This window comes from Perognathus longimembris, chromosome 1 (assembly GCF_023159225.1).
Source record: "Perognathus longimembris pacificus isolate PPM17 chromosome 1, ASM2315922v1, whole genome shotgun sequence".
Lineage (NCBI taxonomy): Eukaryota > Metazoa > Chordata > Mammalia > Rodentia > Heteromyidae > Perognathus > Perognathus longimembris.
The window spans coordinates 155,264,341-155,282,383 of NC_063161.1; the positions used below are offsets into that span (position 1 = coordinate 155,264,341).

Sequence of the window (18,043 nt, forward strand, 5' to 3'; positions counted from 1 at the left end):
CCGCTTGCCTTTCTCTTGTGAATCTCTCCTGTTGGGGGTTCTTGGCTCAGTTGTTTTCTTTTAGCCTATTTGTCTTATTTATTTCTAATAGCTCTGCATGTTTCTAAGATAGAAACCTTGGGCCGGTCATGGTGCTGCATACCTGTCATCCTAGAAACCCAGATGGCAGAGATCGGATCACAGTCTGAGGCTAAACCACTTGCTTCTGCCATACAAATAAAAAAAAGTTAGCAAGACCCCATCTCAACAAGCAAACAGGACACCGCGACGCACATCTGTGATTCTAGCTACTCAGAGAGCAGAGGGAGGAGGACTGAGGAATGAGGCCGGCCTAGCCAAAAACAAGATACACTGTCCTGCTGAAAGCAATTTATCAAACTAAAGCAAAACCAGGTCTGGAAGTGTGCTCAAATGGTAGGACCACTGCCCAGCAAGCACGAGGCCCAGAGTCCAAACCCCAGTGGAGGGAGGGAGGGAGGGAGGGAGGGAGGGAGGGAGGGAGGGAGGGGGGGGGGGGAAGGAAGGAAGGAAGGAAGGAAGGAAGGAAGGAAGGAAGGAAGGAAGGAAGGAAGGAAGGAAGGAAGGTCATATGCCCATATGGAGATAGGTCATACAAACATGACCAAGTTTCTTTGTCATATGTTCCAGTACCTAAACACACACACACACACACACACACACACACACACACACACACACACACAGAGAGAGAGAGAAATATCTTCCCCCATTCGTGATAAACAAAAAAACCACTATACAAAAGCTTTTACATTTCATGATGATTTATCCTTGTTTGAATGTTTTCTACTTTGTTGTAATGCTTTTAACCCTTATATTTTTACGTAGTAAAATCTTAACTCCCTTCCAACAACTTAATCCATCTGAAATATATTAGAAAGGTCTAGAACTGCCTTTATTTTATCCCCCAGTTTTCTTCAGATTAACGGATTGTTTTTCTTCTAATTTCCAAATGCTACTTTGGTTGCCTCTGTCCACGAGTGAGCGAATTTGCGAAAGTTTTCTGCACTGGGCTTTCCTCTTTCTTACATTACTGACACTTTGCTTTTGATCGTTCAGCTTTCTAATAAGTTTAACACACACACACACACACACACACACACACACACACGCCCTTCCGTAATTTCAGTGGCCTGATTATTCAGTGCTTCCAGGTGAACTTTCAGATCTCCAGTGGGGAGGAGGCTCTGAAAAGTCTACCATATGTATGAGAGATGGTTTGTCTTACCATGTCACCCAGGCTGATCTTGAACTTGATGTAGTCCTGCCTTTGCCTCCCAAGTTCTGGGCTCACAGGTATGGGCCGCCACACCCTCTGCCATTTTTGCTGGCTCTTCGTTGAGCCTGTGCATGAACGGGGTGATGGGCGGCCAGCGTGGCCTGTCTCTCTGGGGACAGGTGTGCCTCTGGTGTTGCCAGCAGGCTGGACGGAGTTGTCTGTGGAGCCCCTGGTGATTCTCTTTAGGCTGTGCTGGGCGTTCTGTGTTTTCACTTCTCCTGGCTTCTTCTGCTTCTTTCCATCATGTTAAAGAACCGGTTGGCTGTCTGTCCCTCCTTCCCTCCCTGTGTTCGCCAGCAATGGACGAGAGCTTCTAGAAGGGCCTCCTGCACAATTGCGTGCGCTGGGCTGTCTTGACATGGCCCCGATCCTGAATCCGGGGGTGTCCCCCCCTGCCACCCTTCACATGCCTTGTCCCCGCACGGTGGCCCACGTGCTGGTTACCTGGGGAAGGCCGCAGAAGGGGACTGGCCAGACAGGGAGGTAGCTGGCCCAGCTACATGAGTGACACACCTGCTCGTGCAAAACCCAAGTCAAGGCGAAGCTTTGCTCCTTGGCAGGTAGCGGTGGAGTGCTCGCCTAGCATGCACGAAGCCCTGGGTTCCATTCCTCAGCTCCACAGAAACAGAAAAAGCCGGAAGTGGCGCTGTGGCTCAAGTGGAAGAGTGCTAGCCTTGAGCAAAAGAAGCTCAGGGACAGTGCTCAGGCCCTGAGTTCAAGCCCCAGTGTTGGGGTCAGTTGTGCCTTTAATTTAAACAAACAAACAAAAAAAGAGTAGCAGATGTTGGGGTCAGCTGTGCCTTTAAGGGGCCACAGCTGACCTTGGCCTGCCCCTCCCCTTCCTGCCTTTGACAGGAAGAGAAGCCCTGCTCCTGGGGCGAGCACATGTGTAATGGAGGGGTACCCCAGGGGCCCATCCTTGGGGGGCTGGGCCTCCGCCCCCAAAGGAGGTCCCCTGACATCACTTGATGGACAGCCCTCTGTGACCAATCTGCAATCCCTCTCTTGTGCCCGCCCTCGGGGGTGTATCTGGGGGGCTCCTCATTTGAATAAACAGAAGCCCTAGAGGTTTTCTCCAAGACCCCACGCGCCCATGTCTTCCTTGGGCTGGCGGGCAAGGGGTTCTGGCACCCACACGCGAACCGAGGCACCCGGGACCCCGCTCCCGCGTCAGAACCCTACCAGCCGGCGGGGGCGGGGGGGGTGGCGTGAGAGAGTGAGTATAGATCCCACACGGAAGAGTTAGATAAGCCCAGGACCCCTCCCCACGTGTTGGGGAGGGATAGAGCTAGCCCGGCAATTTAAAACCCAACACCCCAGGACTGGCAAAAAAGAAAAAGGAAAGGAAAGGAGGAAGGGAAGGGGAAGGGGAAGGGAGCTTCCAGCCATATAGGTGCTGTTGTCTTTGAAAATAGCATGAAGACAAGAGTGGGGAAGAACGTCCTCAGAGTGCTCCCTTCTCCCTTTCCTCCCAGAAGCCTATGCTGGAAATTAGGATTGCTTAGAATAGTTTCTATAAATAATCTAAAAAGGGAGAAATTCCAAGGGCTCACTTTTTTTTGGGTGATGTCAGATGAATTCTGAAATGCCACCTCCGTGGGCACCAGTAGCTCGCGCCTGTTACCCAAGTTCCCCAGGAGGCTGAGATCTAAGGATCGCGGCTCAAAGACAGCCCCGGTAGGAAAGTCCATGAAACTCATCTCCTGTTCCTGGCTCCAGTGGTAAAGCACCCACCGTGAGTGGCGAAAGCCAAGAGAGAGCGCAAAGCCCTGAGTCCCGGCACCAGTACTTGCATCAAGACAAGAAAAAGAGAAAGAAGACAAGAAATGCCATACCCATCGGTGACAGCAGCGTCCTCAAGCTGTTTTTGGCCCAGCTGTGGCATGTATGCAGGTGCCCAGGGCTCCTGTCCCCCAACCCCTTGCCAGGACTCCTGCCCAGCCCTGGACCATCTCAGTCTGTCTTCCAGACCCCTGCTTGGAATGGTCGTGGGCACAAGAACCACTCAGAGTGTGTGTGTGTGTGTGTGTGTGTGTGTGTGTGTGTGTGTACGTGCGCGCTGGTCCTGGGGCTTGAACTCGGGGCCTAGGTGCTGTCCCGGAGCTTTTGTGCTCACGGCTAGTTGGTGTTCTTACCACTCGGTGGTTAATCGGAGCTGAGTCTCCTAGACTTTCTTGCCCAGGCTGGCTTTGAACTAGGATCCTCACATCGCAGCCTTTCCTTGCAGTCGGTCCCCATCATCCTTGGCCGTCCCGGGGTGAGGTCCTGGCCAGGCGGGGTGGCCGGCCATGGGGCCTGCAGCAGGAGGGCCGCGCCTGGCACACCCAGGAGCGGATCGATGTATGAGGTTGACCTTCTGGAACCACCGTGTCTTTGAACGAAGTCTGGGGTCACCGGCATTCGAGGCCATCTTCCCGTCGGCGGTGCTCAGCCCCAGAGCTTGAACTCGAGGCCTGGGGGCCATCCCTTCGCTTTTCCCCGTCAAGGCGGGCATGCTGCCACGCGGGGCACAGCCCTGCTTCCGGCTTGTTGGTAATGGATTGAAGTCACCCAGAGTGTCCTGCCTGGCCTGGCCAGCCCCTTCCCTGAATACCCCCCACCCCCCACCCCACCGCTCCCTCCTCCGTTCCTCCGCTCCAGGCCTCCGCCTCCACCCGCACTGGAGACACAGAAGAGGCCGCCCAGCCTCGGGGAGCAGACAAGGGGCGGGGGGTCTCTGTGCAGACTCAGGGTAGGGGTGTCTTCTGAACTCCCAGCGGTGACAGGCTCAGTGCTGACAAGCCTGCCAAGGCCCCGTGCTGCTCCAGGGGACCTGGTAGAAGAGCTCTGGACCGGGACGGTCACCCCTCCCCCCGCCTCCCCCTCCCCCCTTCTCGGTCCTCAAGTGGTGGAGCTCCAGGCTTGAGCTCAAGCCCCAGTCCCCAGACACGCCACAGGGTGGGCCGTCCGCAGCCCCTCTGTCCAGTGCGAGGTCTCCCATAGCCACAAGGGAACTTGGGGCTCCCAGTGCCCGACTCCTGCTCTCCGCCGAGCCCCACTGGCCACCTAGGAGAGCAGGAAGGGCGCTAGCCCCCCCCCCCCCAGCCCCTCACCTTGACCCGGCTGCAGCTGTCCCTTTGCTGTGTCCCGTCCCTAGGCGGTCTTGGATGGATGGCTCAACCTTCCTGAGCCTCAGTTTACCCCCCTGCACAGGGAGGACCATGGAGCAGCCCTCCCCCCCCCCCAGGGGACGGCGGATCCGGCCCCTCCCTCTCTGCAGTCCTCAGGACTGCCACCTTGTCACTTCTTGACCTGCGGGGCTTTTGAGCCCCAAGTGGCGGGGTCTCACCCTCAGGTATGGTACAAGGTATTCTGCTCAGCTCCCGAGTATTCTAGAACTTTGCTGCCATGCACAGAGCGTCCTTCATGTCTGCCTCTCCCACCTGTATGTGAACAGCGTCTTCCGGGCAAAGCGGGCTGGGCCCAGCGCCCCCATCTCCGTCCAGGCCCCCCGCCTCTGGGGAACTGTGGTCCAGGCAAGGGACAAGGTTCCCACGGAGCAGCGACCAGATGTGGCCCACCGCCTGTCCTTAAGCTGCCCAAAGCAGTGGACATACTCAGGGGTTTCCAGACACCCCCCCCCCCGGGAGCAGAGCCACTTGGGAGCCAAGGGCTTGGCGGGGGGGGGGATGCTGAAGCTCCCACTAAGCGGCCTGCACCCCGTCGAGCCGGCCAGGCAGCAGCCGTGCCGCGCCGGGTGGGGGAAGGACGCGGCTCAGAGAGGAGGTTCCTGCAGGGGTACAGCTGCGAGCCAGAAGCTTTGGGCCTGAGGCTTGGGGCAGGTGCCCAGGCTGTGGAAAGGCCTAGAAGGAGAGGGCAGGAGAGTAAGAGTGCAGATCTGGAGGTGGGGGGTGGGCCACGGGGCAGGACCTCCCTCCGCGCCTGCCCAGCTCCTGCCCTCGGCCTCCATGACCACCTAGGCCCACCCTCCCAGCTCCCAGGCTTCTCTGTGGCCCAGCTCCTTATTCCCTCCCTCCCTCCCTCACCTGCCCAGGCCGGGCCTCCAGGCGCACCCCCTGGACCACTCCCTTCCAGGCTCTTCCCAGAGTCACCGCAGTCCCTGCTGCCTGCCTGCCTCGGGTCTTCAGCGGTTGCCTAGGGCCTCCCCACGCCTGGCCCCGGCCAGCATTACCCCCTCGGCCCTTCTGGACCTCAACAGGTCAGATCCTTCCTCAGGCCTCAATTCCCTCGTGTGCAAAGTACAGGTGTCAGCAACAATCCCATAGGCCCGGCCTAGCAGGGAAGATGCAGACTTGGCAGAGGAAGAGGGGCTGGAATATGGGGGTCTGGAATGTGGGCCCAGCGTGCTGGCCTCTCTTGCCCTCAAGCAGCCATTGTCAGGCTGGGCTGCTCCTGCCCAGCCATCAGAATCCTCTGGTGCCAGGCAGGTGCTGGCGGCTCACGCCTGTGGTCCTAGCCACTCAGGAGGCTGAGATCTGTGGATCATGGTTCAAAGCCAGCCCAGGCATGAAAGCCCATGAGGCTCTTAGCTCCAGTTAAGCACCAAAAAGAAGTGGAGCTGTGGCTCAAGTGGTAGAGCACTGGCCTTGAGCAAAAGAGCTGGGACAGCTCCCAGGCCCTGATTTTAAGCTCCATGACTGGCACCAAAAAGGGGTGTGGAGGGAACCCCCCCGCCCGGGACGCTCCTCCAGCCTCGTGGGCCCAGGCACTGGGCGGTTGCGCGGATTTCAGTGCAGAACCGGGCCGGGCTCGGTGGTTTTATTCATGATGCCTGGGTGGGTAGGGAATCACCCTCATCGCAGTAAGGCTGGGGCCACTTGAAGCCCAGGTCCCTTCCTTCCCCTTTGGGGAGCAGAGCCTTGTTGGGTATGAGGACCTCGCAGACCTGAGGTCCTCAGTTGCGGGGAGCCCCACCCCCAGGAAAGCCCCTGACAGTGACATCTCTTTCCTGGGTCCTGGGAGAGCCTGGGCTGAGCTGGTGCCTGCAGTGCTAGCCGTTGACCACCAGAGGGCGCCCGTCCCGGCGGCTGCTCAGCTGGACGGGGCTCTGCGAACCAAATGCTTTTTAATTGAAAAAAAATTTTAATTCAAAAAGGATTTGCTGTTTGTACTCGAGTGCAGGTTTTCCTTATGCAGGAGACTAATGTCTTGAGTAAACAGACCCGAGCCCAAATCCACCTTCAAAGGTACTCGCTGTTTGCCCAAGGGAGTGAAAGGCCTTCCAGAAGCAGCTCTAGTCTCTTGGGCAAACATTTTTGGGATGAGCAGTCCTGGATGGAAGACAGCGTCTGGGAAGGTTATCCACAGCCTAAGGGGGATTATGTCGGGGGACATATGTTGAAATTTCATTTGGGGAGTTAGGGAAAACAAGGGGGTGATGTTTGTCTCCAGCCAAGATACCCTAAGGGGCGGGGCGGGGAGGGGGAGAAAATCCCAAGGGAGGCAGGCTGTGCACCCCTCCCCCAGGGTCGCCGAGTGCAAAGAAAAGGAAAGGAAAGGAAGCAGTCCGGCCATGCCCTAGAGACCCTGTCCTCCTCCCGGCCCGCCGGGCGGCAGGACTTCCCATCAGGCCCCTCTACCTGCCCCACCAATCACTCCCCCACCTGCCACCCAGAGCACCCTGGGCCAGGGCTAGGTCTGACTGTGGGCTCCCTGACACCCAGAGCTGGCAGCCCCCCCAGAGAGGCAGGATAGCCACTCTTGAGGTCACCACGCCTCCACCTAGGCCTGCTCTAGGGGCTTCCTCTTGACCCTCAGAGTGAGCGCCCCACCTCTCTACCCTTGATCCACCCTGCCCCCCTCCCACCTGTGTGCCCATCTCACCCGCCTGCCCTCCCCGCTATCCCCCTCCGTGTCTCTTCTGGCCCTGGGGCTGGTCCTGGAGTGGCCCAAACCGTCCCTGGAACGGACCCCTGGCTTCCAGTCACCTGGGAGGTAGGTCCTTGAAAGTGTAGAGGCTCGGGGTGGGGGGGAGGGCTGGCTCCAGTGGTAGAGCACCAGCCAGTGAGCAAAAGCAAGCATCAGATAGCAAGCTGAGAGAGAGAGAGAGAGAGAGAGAGTCCATCCAGTTCTGCTGGCCAGTGGCCAGTGCGTGTCACGGGCCGGGAGCATGGAGTTCGTGCCTATACTGGGAGGTCCCCGTGCATCCCTGGATGGAGGGAACGGGATTGCGTGTTGCACAGGCAGCCACCAGGTGGCGGTGTTGTTCTGGCCGTTTTCTGAACCTGCTTTGGCTGGGGCTGCTGGGGGGTGGGGGGGCTCAGGCTGATGCGTAGCAAGGGGCTTGCTCAGTGTCAGGAGTGGCCTTCAGCCCCCTCCCGGGGGCCCCAGGCTGTGCCCCGCCTTAGAGGTGAGTCCTCCGAGGTCTCCCGAGGGCGTCCAGCCTTTCCTCTCCTCCTCACTTGAGGCACAGGCCGACCTCGGTCCTCAGGTGGCTTTTAGTCCTGTGCTGACCCCATGGCCTCCTTGCTATGGGTGGCTCGCTGTGGGTGATCTGAGGGCTAGGCCGGTGTGCCTGAAGGGCAGGGGGCTAGGTGGCCGGGCGGGGTCTGCAGCCTCTTTCCTATGGGGTGAGTATATTCCCTAAGAGGCGACCACCCTGTGGTGGCCGAGCCCAAAGACGGCAGCTCCGTGCTGGTCTGCTTTATGCAAGAAGTCTACTGCCCACAGACGTAAACCAAGCTGCTGGTTGCTGTGGCGCATAGGCCCCCATGGCTGCGTGTCCAGGCTGTCCCCAGGGCCCCACGCCTGCACCTCGGCTGGCAGACCCCACGGTACCCCCACTGCAGGGAAGGATGCCCATCACCTGTCCCTCCCCTGTGCCTGTACTCGGGGCTGAGCGCGCCCTGCCACCCCCCAAAAGCTGTGACCCTGGGTCAGGGCTGGGATTCTGCCTGGGTCAGGACTGGGATCCTGCGTCAGTGCTGGGACCCCGGGTCAGGGCTGGGACCCTGGGTCAGGGCTGGGAAGAGCCAGGATCCTGGGCCAGGGCTGGGACCCTGGGTCAGGGCTGCGATCCTGGGTCAGGGCTGGGATCCCGGGTCAGGGCTGGGACCCTGGGTCAGGGCTGGGATCCGGGTCAGGGCTGCGTTCCTGGGTCAGGGCTGGGATCCTGGGTCAGGGCTGGGACCCCGGGTCAGGGCTGGGATCCTGGGTCAGGGCTGGGATCCTGGGTCAGGGCTGGGATCCTGGGTCAGGGCTGGGATCCCGGGTCAGGGCTGGGATCCTGGGTCAGGGCTGCGTTCCTGGGTCAGGGCTGGGATCCTGGGTCAGGGCTGGGATCCTGGGTCAGGGCTGGGATCCCGGGTCAGGGCTGGGATCCCGGGTCAGGGCTGTGACCCCGGGGTCAGGGCTGGGACCTCGGGTCAGGGTTGTGTTCCTGGGTCAGGGCTGGGATCCTGGGTCAGGGCCGGGACCTTGGGTCAGGGCCGGGATCCTGGGTCAGGGCTGGGACCCTGGGTCAGGGCCAGGATCCTGGGTCAGGGCCGGGACCCTGGGTCAGGGCTGGGATCCGGGTCAGGGCTGCGTTCCTGGGTCAGGGCTGGGATCCTGGGTCAGGGCTGGGATCCTGGGTCAGGGCTGGGATCCTGGGTCAGGGCTGGGATCCTGGTCAGGGCTGCGTTCCTGGGTCAGGGCTGGGATCCTGGGTCAGGGCTGGGATCCTGGGTCAGGGCCGGGACCCTGGGTCAGGGCCAGGATCCTGGGTCAGGGCCGGGACCCTGGGTCAGGGCTGGGATCCGGGTCAGGGCTGCGTTCCTGGGTCAGGGCTGGGATCCTGGGTCAGGGCTGGGATCCTGGGTCAGGGCTGGGATCCTGGGTCAGGGCTGGGATCCTGGTCAGGGCTGGGATCCCGGGTCAGGGCTGGGATCCTGGGTCAGGGCTGGGATCCCGAGTCAGGGCTGGGATCCTGTTCAGGGCTGGGATCCTGGGTCAGGGCTGGGATCCTGGGTCAGGGCTGGGATCCCGGGTCAGGGCTGGGACCCCGGGTCAGGGCTGGGATCCTGGGTCAGGGTTGCGTTCCTGGGTCAGGGCTGGGATCCCGGGTCAGGGCTGGGACCCCGGGTCAGGGCTGGGATCCTGGGACAGGGCTGTGACCCCGGGTCAGTGCTGTGTTCCTGGGTCAGGGCTGGGATCCTGGGTCAGGGCTGCGATCCTGGGTCAGGACAAGGCCACAGCCCACAGCTGAGAGCTGCCTGGGCCCAGCTGGGTGATATGCAGGGCCCTCACCAGTCGGGTGGTGAGGACAGTGTGGAGTGCCAGAGGGCAACTCGGGAGGGCCTTCCCAGCGTCCTCCTGTTACTCCCGAGACTCCATGCATAGTGCTCAGAAATTCCACAAAGGTGCCTGTCCAGGAAACCCCAGGGCCCAGTGGCTGGGCCGGCCTGGGGTCCCACCTGCCCCCCAAGACAGAAACTAGAGGAATACCCTGTGGGCTGAGGGGAGTCTGCCCTGGTGCTAGGTGCTGGTACGGCTTTGCTGACGGCATGGGCCGGTTGTTTTGCTGCCCGGCGGTGTGTGCCCATGGGGCCCGCGTCCCCGCGCAGCGTGTCCAGGCACTGCCCGCGGGCCCGCCCAGCCCTCCGCCATGGTCCTCGCCGCGGCCCCTGCGCTGACGGCGCCTCCCGTCTCGCTCTTCCCGCAGTACGAGTACAGCTTCCGCACGGAGCAGAGCGCGGCCGCCCGGCTCCCGCCCAGCCCCACCCGGTGCCAGCAGATCCCCCAGTCCTGAGGAGCCGGCCATCTGGGGGAGAAGACACCTTCTGCCTGGTGCCCACACTACTGACAGGGTGGCTGGGGTTGTGGGGCGCCCCCTCCCTCGCCCGCCCCTGCCTCCCCCCTCCCCGGCACCAGCCGGCCCTTCCCTCAGCGTGCCCGTGCCCGCCCACCGCCCCGGAGACTGGCAGCTGAGCGACCCGCCCGGTCCTCGGCTTGCTTGACGAGACCCCCCCCCGGCCTCCCCGGGGACACTGTCCATAATCGTGACTAATCTGTGTGTGCTGTAGCGACCAGCGGCTCCCCCCCACGTGTTGTGTGATGACCATTGCGCAAATCCTCCCCGCCCAGAGTCACCCCCAAGGGCCAGGCAGCCACTCCTGATGCCCAGGGACGCCCGCTGGCTCCTGTTCTCCTGCCCCCCCCCGCCCCCGTGGGAACCCCACAAACCCACTGCCCTTCCTGAGGACCCCAGGGGTGGCCCTCAGGACATGCGATGTCCTCTGACCCAGGGCTACCCATAGCCCCCCCCTCCCCCGGACTCTACAGCAACCCTGAGGGGGAGCCAGCAGGCCCTGCTCCACGCCACGCAGCCGTGGACCCCTCGGCGGGTCACACACTGGACGTCGGGGACTGGTGCGGTGACCGTGACGCGTGCCCGCCTGGATGTGGGCGTGGCTGCCAGGCGCTGCTCCTCCGCACTCTCCACCCCCCAAGGGCTCCTCGTAGGGTGCCACCTGCCAACCACAGCTCTGCCTGCCTCCGCCCTGAGGTGGCCCCAGCCCCGAGGGACACCGGCGCAGAGGCTCGGCTCGGACGCGTCACGAACAAGGCCTCCCAGCCAGGAGCCACTCCTCCCGTGTCAGGTGCAGACTCGAGGTGAACCCCGTGCTTGGTGCCGTGCAGACTCGAGGTGAACCCCGTGCTTGGTGCCGTCGCAGCAGCGGCCCCGCCACCCTGGGAGCCGGCCCTCTCCCCCAACAGGCTGCTTCGCAGTGTCTGGCAGCTGGGGCTCGTCACAATGCCGTAGACTGCAGGCCTCCGACACCCCCCCACCCCACCCCCCGGTCCCCAGACGGTCCGTCTGGATGAGAGGCCACGGTGGGTCCTCACGGGCCGACGGGCGTGGGGTGGCTCAGCCAGTGGCCTCCGCCAGACATGGCAGCCAGGTAGGGATGGGAGTTCAAAGCAGCCAAGGGGGTCGGCTAAGAGCCACGGCGGGGGCCCCAAATACCTCACGAACCTGCGTCAGCCCCCCGGCGGGTCCAGAGCCTCGGGGTCCCCTGGTGGGCGCCCCGCCTCCCCCACCGGCCCTGCATCTTCGTTTCTGTGTGCTGGGATGGTGGCCTCAGGCGGTGACACCCCACACCTCCCGGCCTCGAGGCCGCCCAGCAGCTTGTGGGGACCCCTGAAGTCAAAGCATCGGCCTCTGGAGGGAGCCGTGGCCCGGGGCGGGGGGTGGGGGGGTTAGGGAGGGAAGAGGGGCGGACAGAGGGCTGCACAAAATCACACCGGCCGCGCATCTGAGGCCCTGGGAGCCCCATGTTCGTAGCCACCCGCTGCTTTTCTATGGTGGCTGGCCCAATGCGGAGAGGCCTAGTGTGACCCTGAGAGAAGGGACACGGGGGGCGGGGGGGGTCAGAGCTCCGGGCTCCCCTGCCTGTTTCATTCCAGTTGGTGCACTTTGTCCTCCGACCTCTCCCCACGTCCCGGCGGTGACATTGTCTGTGACAGGGCCCTTCCTCATGGCCTTGCCATTCCCTCGGCCCAGAACGAGACTCCTCCACAGCCGGGGCGGAGGGGGGGGGGGGAGGGCGGAGCGGGGGGGGGGGGGGGCTCTGAGAGACCCAAGGGCGATGATGTAAGACCAGGGGCAGTGATCGAAAAGACAGAAAGAATGAGACCACCCCAGTACCCCCCCTTCTGCCCCACTGGGCCACACGCAACCCCCAAGAGGGCGAACTGAGGATATCTCCAGAGCACGGCAGGCTGAGTTCCAGAATAACCTTGACTGTGACCTTGGTGATGGCGGCAGCTTACGTGAACGGCGGGGTGGCGCGTCTTGCCTTGGGAGTGGCGGGTGGTGTGTGCACACGTGGACCACGTGTGCCCGTGCAGGTGACGCGCGTGCACACGCGCATCCTAGCCCCCGCGTTGAGTGTCAGGCTGCAGAGCCGGGCGGGGCTCTGGCTCACACCTGTGAGGGGGGCGCAGGGGGGCGGGGGGGAGGGGAAGGCGTCCCCCCCCCCTCCGGCCCCGGGCCGCCGTGGGAAAGGAAGCACAAAGATTCTCTCTGAAATGGGGAAAAGCCCACGGCCGCTCCCTCGGTCCACCCAGCAAGTCCCCAGCCCTCCTCAAAGACCTGACCAGAGCACAGCGCCCCGCCCCGCTCCAGGTGCCTGGAGCGGGGGCACACGGGCGATGGGCGGGAGGTGGTTTGTCCCCCGTTCACTTGCAAGTTATCAGAAAGTCGTTCCCCCCCCCCCCGCCCCACCCCAGTCCATGAACAGACCAGCCACGGCCTCTGCCGCGTGGCCAGAGGAGGCCCCGGTCTCAGATGAAGAGATCGCTGCTGGCCACAGACACCGACCGGCGTTCCCCCAATCAATGAGAAGGCACAGGAGGAGTCGGGGACACCCCCCCCCCAGTTCTGAGCACCTCGCCCCTGCCAGGCACCCGGGCCAGGCAGTCTAAGCACATTTCCCCTGCTGCTCCCCGGTTCTACCCGAGACGAGGCAGGCCCGTGGGCACAGCCCCCCCCCCCACACCCCACCCCGGGCCAGCCACCTGACCTAAGCCCACGCCCCAGGCTGGCCCTGGTTTCCAGCCCTGTGATGGACTCCGTGCCTGTCCCCGGGCCCTGTGCTGCCCATGCCGCGGGGCCGGGGTCCCTGGATCAGGATTCCCTGGCAGCCCTGCCCCCCGGCACCCGGCCGCCCCCATCACAGGCCAGCCTCCGAGAAGCAGGGGCCCTGCCGGGCAGCCACGCACTACCAGGCCACGCGAAGCCTGGGGGGGAGGCCAGGCACCTGCTCCTCCCTCGGTGACCGGAAACCAGGCCTTGCGCTCCGGCCCGGCACGGGTGAGCTGCTGGGCGGCCGCGGGCCTGGGCGAGGACTTTCCTCCCGCGTATTTATTCAAGGTGACTCTACTTGGCAAAGGAAGTCTCACTGTGTGGTTGTCTGTATTCTTAATATAATTTGTTAAATAAACATTTGTTTTAACCTCTTTTCCTCCTGTTTGGCTGTGGTGTCTGAAGCCGCCAGAGGTCACTGTGCCTCCGGAAGCATCCTTGGGCCCTCGAATGGATCTGTCCTCAGAGGCAGACGGCCAGCCCGGCCTTGCAGCCTTCTAGAAAGAGCTTCCGTTGTCTCAATGACCTGGTTTCAAGCCCATGGGACTCAGGAGGGCTGCCACTGCCCCCTTGGGTGCACCTAGCAGGGGCAAACCCAGGTGACCAGCAAAGCGGGGGCCCAGCAGGGAATGTGGGGTGTTCATCCACCTCGAGGTTGCATGAGCCCTATCTGTGGGGTGCAGGGTGCATCTGGTTATTCGTGCCGGGGCCCAGCCACAACTCGGGGTGCTTTTTCAGGCCCCAAACCCACGCCCAGCAGCCTGGGCCATCCCGGAGGCCCCTCAGCACCCAAAGCTGGGTGCCGTCGCCGCCGAGCCTCACAGGGGCCAGACCAGGGCGGCCCCTGCCCTCCCCTCTCCCGTGTGCCTGGTGGGCCCGGCCTGGGGTCCGGAGGGCTCCCCCTGCAGCCCACCACACTGCCCTCCTCCACGCACACCTGTGAAGCCCAGCCTCGCTGTCCCAGCACAGACTGGGGGGGTGGGGTGGGAGGGTGGGCAGGTGATGCCTCTGCCCCCCACAGCTCCAGCCTGGGGGTGCAGCACACTCCCAGAGGTTCAGATCCGGCTACACATCTGATCAGCACTCGGACCCCAGCGCCCCCCCCGCCCCCCCCCCCCAATCCCCGGGGCCACCTGCTCCCCGCGGACAGTGCTCAGCACACATGTCTTCCAGGCCAGCGCGCGTCCCCTCGGCTTTGCTCTGGCTTCAGCGCTGGCCCTGTGCTTTCCAACCACACGGCGCGTCGGCCGTGGTGTCCCCCCCCCCCCCCGCCTGCAGAAGCGGGGCGCCCCATCCCGTCCTGCTCCACTCATCTTCACGTGGCTGATACCTGCTATGAAGACCCTCCACCCCCACCATCTTGGCGGCCTTCACCGGAGCCCCTTGGACTTATTTCAGACCCCTCCTTCCTGGGCTGGCCCACCTCGTCGATGCCCCTGAATTCTGTGTGGCTTTCCATCCTAGATTCTCCCATGCTTCTGTACCTTTGCACATGCTATTCCTTCTGCCTACAGTACTTCCCCCTTCCCCCCCCCCCCCCCCACTCTTCTGCCTGGAAAACGTCCGTTCATCTTGTGAAAACCCAGTTCCTGCACCTTCTCTATAATGCCCAGCTGACCCCATTACCCCCATTGAGGCAGTATAATAAGTGCGTCCACCTCTAAGCCAACAGGGCCTTGCCCTGTGTCACTGAATTACAGATGCTAGGTCCTCCCATTGGGTCTGGGCTCCTGGAGGAATGTCACATTCACTCTGCCCTTTCCTGACACATACATACTCGGGGCACCTAGCACAGGCCCAAGAAAAGGCAGGCTCCGGGGTTCAAAGCCAGCCCAGACCTGAAATGCTGGGAGATTCTTATATCCAATTAATCACCCAAAAAGTCAGAAGCAGAGCTGTGGCTCAAGTGATAAAGCATTAGCCTTATACAAAAGAAGCTCAGGGACTGCACCCAGCCCTGAATTCAAGCCCCAGGACTAGCACGCATAAATACACGTAAATAGATTTTTGAACACTCAAAAAAGACAAACTATGTAAAATTAGCAGATTATCCCTTTTTTTGGGGCGGAGGGGGTTAAATTGTGGGGCTTGAACTCAGTGCCTGGACACTGTCCCTGAGTGGGGTTTTTGTTTTTGTTTTTGTTTTTGCTCCAGGCTAGCACTCTAGCACTTTGAGTCAAAGCACCACTTCTGGTTTCCTGATGGTCAATTGAAGATGAGTCTCATGGACTTTCTTGCCCAGGCCGGCTTTGAATTGCGATTCTCAGATCTCAGGCTCCTGAGTATCTCTGATTAGAAACATGAACCACCAGCACCCGGCCCATATCCATCTTAATACTCCAAGATCTCTTTCCTGAAGAACATAAGATCCAGAACAGCCAGGACCTCTGCTCTTCATGGGCACCCCCAAGAATAGACCAAGGTTTGGTGTCAAACAGCCCCTAGCAAATATTTGTTCGCTGAATTAACACAAAGGTGCTAGTTCATCTTCAATAATTTATTCAGCTCAAATCAAAATTTAAGCAGAAAAATAATAACATTTAAAAGACACCATTTTTTTTTTTTGGACCAAGACTGGAACTCAGTGCCTGATGTTTTCTCTCATTGGCCAGCTTTCTACCAACTAAGCCACCCTGCAGTTAGGGGCCTGGCTGGAGCTGCAGACTGGGCACCTAGCACCTGCCCTATGGCCTAGAGGAGGTGCCTGGGGGAAGGGGTCCTTGCAGATCTCCAGGGGATGAGGCACTGAGGCAACCCCACCCCTTGAGTCCTGACCCCCAGCATGGGGAGGGGAGAAACATCTCACAGTCTTCTGTAAGGTGGGGGTGGGGCCATGCTAATACCTCCTTTGTAGGGTGTGGCGCAATCTGGATGGGGGCCCACCTAGGCCCCTGTCCTCCGCCCATCAGCTCACGCCCAGTCTGGCCTCACAGGGGCGCTCTCTGATGACACCCACCACCACATGCACGGTCCAGATGTGGCTTCAAACCTCCATCCTCAGATCTCAGCCTCCTGAGTGGCGAGGATGACAGGCGTGAGCCACCCCTGCCGTTCCTCTTGGAAACGTACATCCATCTGAAATTCAGCCGAGCTGTTGGATGTGCTCCGCATGTCCAGGCCAGAGCCGAGGACCCCAGCAAAGCCAGCCTTGGCGCTTGTGCCTTGCCAAGCACATGTAAGGTGACCCTTGACCCTACCAGCCCCTACCACATGACTCCCTAACGGCTGGCCACCCTGAGGGGTGCCCCAGGAACTCGATTTCCTCCCCAGCCAGGGCTGCAGCCTGTGCCCACCCCCATCCCAACACACACACACACACACACACACACACACACACACACACACGCCAGAAAAATATTTGGAATGTCTTTGACTGAAATGAGATTAATCCTCAGCTCCCCAACAGTGTCTTTGGGCATGTATTTTTATAACCTCCCTTTCAAATGAGAACCATTTGTCGCTGGGGAAGCTGGCCCAGCCCTGCCCCAACGGCTGGGCAAGGCATCAACGGCACCTGATTGAATGTCTTGGACGCTGCAGACAGCGAGAGGGGGCAGGGTCCCGGGAGGGGAGCGCGGACCGGGGCTGACCGTCCTTCACTGATCCCTGACCTGTCTGCACCTCCAGCCACAGTGGTGTAAGGCCACGGCTTCCGATCCTGACTCTTCTTTTCCACCAAATGCCCTTGAGCTGGGGACTCGGCCTCTCTGAACCTCCCTTGGGTTCCTGCAGGCTGCTGGGCCGTCCGACGCTTTAACAGGCAGAGGGCCGAGTTTATAGGTGCCACCATGCGGGCTCTTTAATTAACTCTGAGCCTCCTCCCGGTGCACAAGCCCCCTCCACCCCCATAACCCCAGGTCTTGTTTGAACTTTGCAACAACCCCCTACACACACACACACACACACACACACACACACACACACAGAGAGAGACCTTGCCTGGCTAAGCTGCTCCAAACCCTTAGGGCTCAGCTGGGAGGAATTTATTGGAGAATTGCAATCATAGGGTCTTGGCTCAAACTTGTTGCTTCCCCCACCCCCACCCCCCCCAAAAAAAAAACCTCTCCCTAGAAGTGTGGTCCGCGTGGGGCTGTGGCTTGAAGGAGGGGCCTGGCGGATGGCCGTGCTCAGCCGCTCCACCTGGGCTGGGGGAGGCGCCTCGGCCTCTGGCCGGGAGGAAGCAAGCAGCACGCGGCCCGAGATGGAACAAGGTACCGGGGCTCACCTGCCTTCACGGATTGCTTAGAAATAGGACTGCGGGAATGGGGCGGGGGGGGGGGTGGCTCAGGGGGCACAGCATTTATTTGCCTGGCATGCCTGAGGCCCTGGCTTCCATCCCTAGCACTATTAAAAAAAAAAAAAATGAAAGAAACATTACTTGTTCCCACTGTGGGGGCTGCATCTGTCCCTCGGCAGGTCTGTGCAGGTGTCTGAGCCGGGCCCTGTCCACCCTTGGTGGGTCCCAACTAGGAAAGGTGGGGGAGAGCGTTGAGAGCTCTGAACTGCAGAATTGACAGAGCTTCCCTTCCCTCCCCCCTCCCCCATTCCACCCCCTGCCTTCCCGGGCTCTTCTCAGGGGTCTCACCAAGAAGATTCCCAACCCCGACAGGACCCCCCTCCCCCTGCTCTGCTTTCCACGCCACCCCACCACCCCCACCCCACCCCGGCCAAGCTGACTCTATTTCTCCAGGAGGCCATAGGCTGTGGCCCCAGCTGCTGTGACCTAAGGGGGGGAGAGCAAATATCTTTTGCAGTTCCTCCGAGAAGCCCCCAGCTTCTTGCTTAACAAGTGCTGAAAGCCGCACAGACGGAACCCCTCCTGGGGACCCCCGTGACTAAACCGAGAGGACCACATCAGGCAGCCGCGCTGGGGATGAGAATGAGGCCCCCCCACCTCCCCCTCGAGGGTCCCTGACATGGAGCAACACAGCCCAGTCTACCAACTGTGCTTTGAAGCTGGGGTAAGGCTGCTTGCTGGCTTGGGCCGGAGGAGGGGAGCAGAGGGACCCCAGCCCCGCGCCCCCGCCCCCCCCCCACACCCGGGCCTGCCCACAGCACGAGATGCGTGCAGATCGCCCGAGATAAAGGCCGCTGGGCCGCGCCCCGCGCGTGCTGGGCCGCGAAGCCGCTCACATGGTTCCACTTCTCCGCCCCACTTGGTTGAAAGATGGGAACATTTC

General features: G+C 61.4%; 1 protein-coding gene across 1 annotated transcript in view; it reads left to right on the forward strand.

Moving 5' to 3' along the window:
- Positions 1-11,444, forward strand: part of Mvb12b (multivesicular body subunit 12B) — a 148,304-nt gene extending 136,860 nt beyond the window's left edge. The window contains exon 10 of the mRNA XM_048343001.1: positions 9,939-11,444. Within this exon, the coding sequence (XP_048198958.1) occupies positions 9,939-10,025 (87 nt within the window). The 3' untranslated portion in view covers positions 10,026-11,444. The remainder of the gene's footprint in view (positions 1-9,938) is intronic.
- The last annotated feature ends 6,599 nt before the right edge of the window (positions 11,445-18,043 follow it).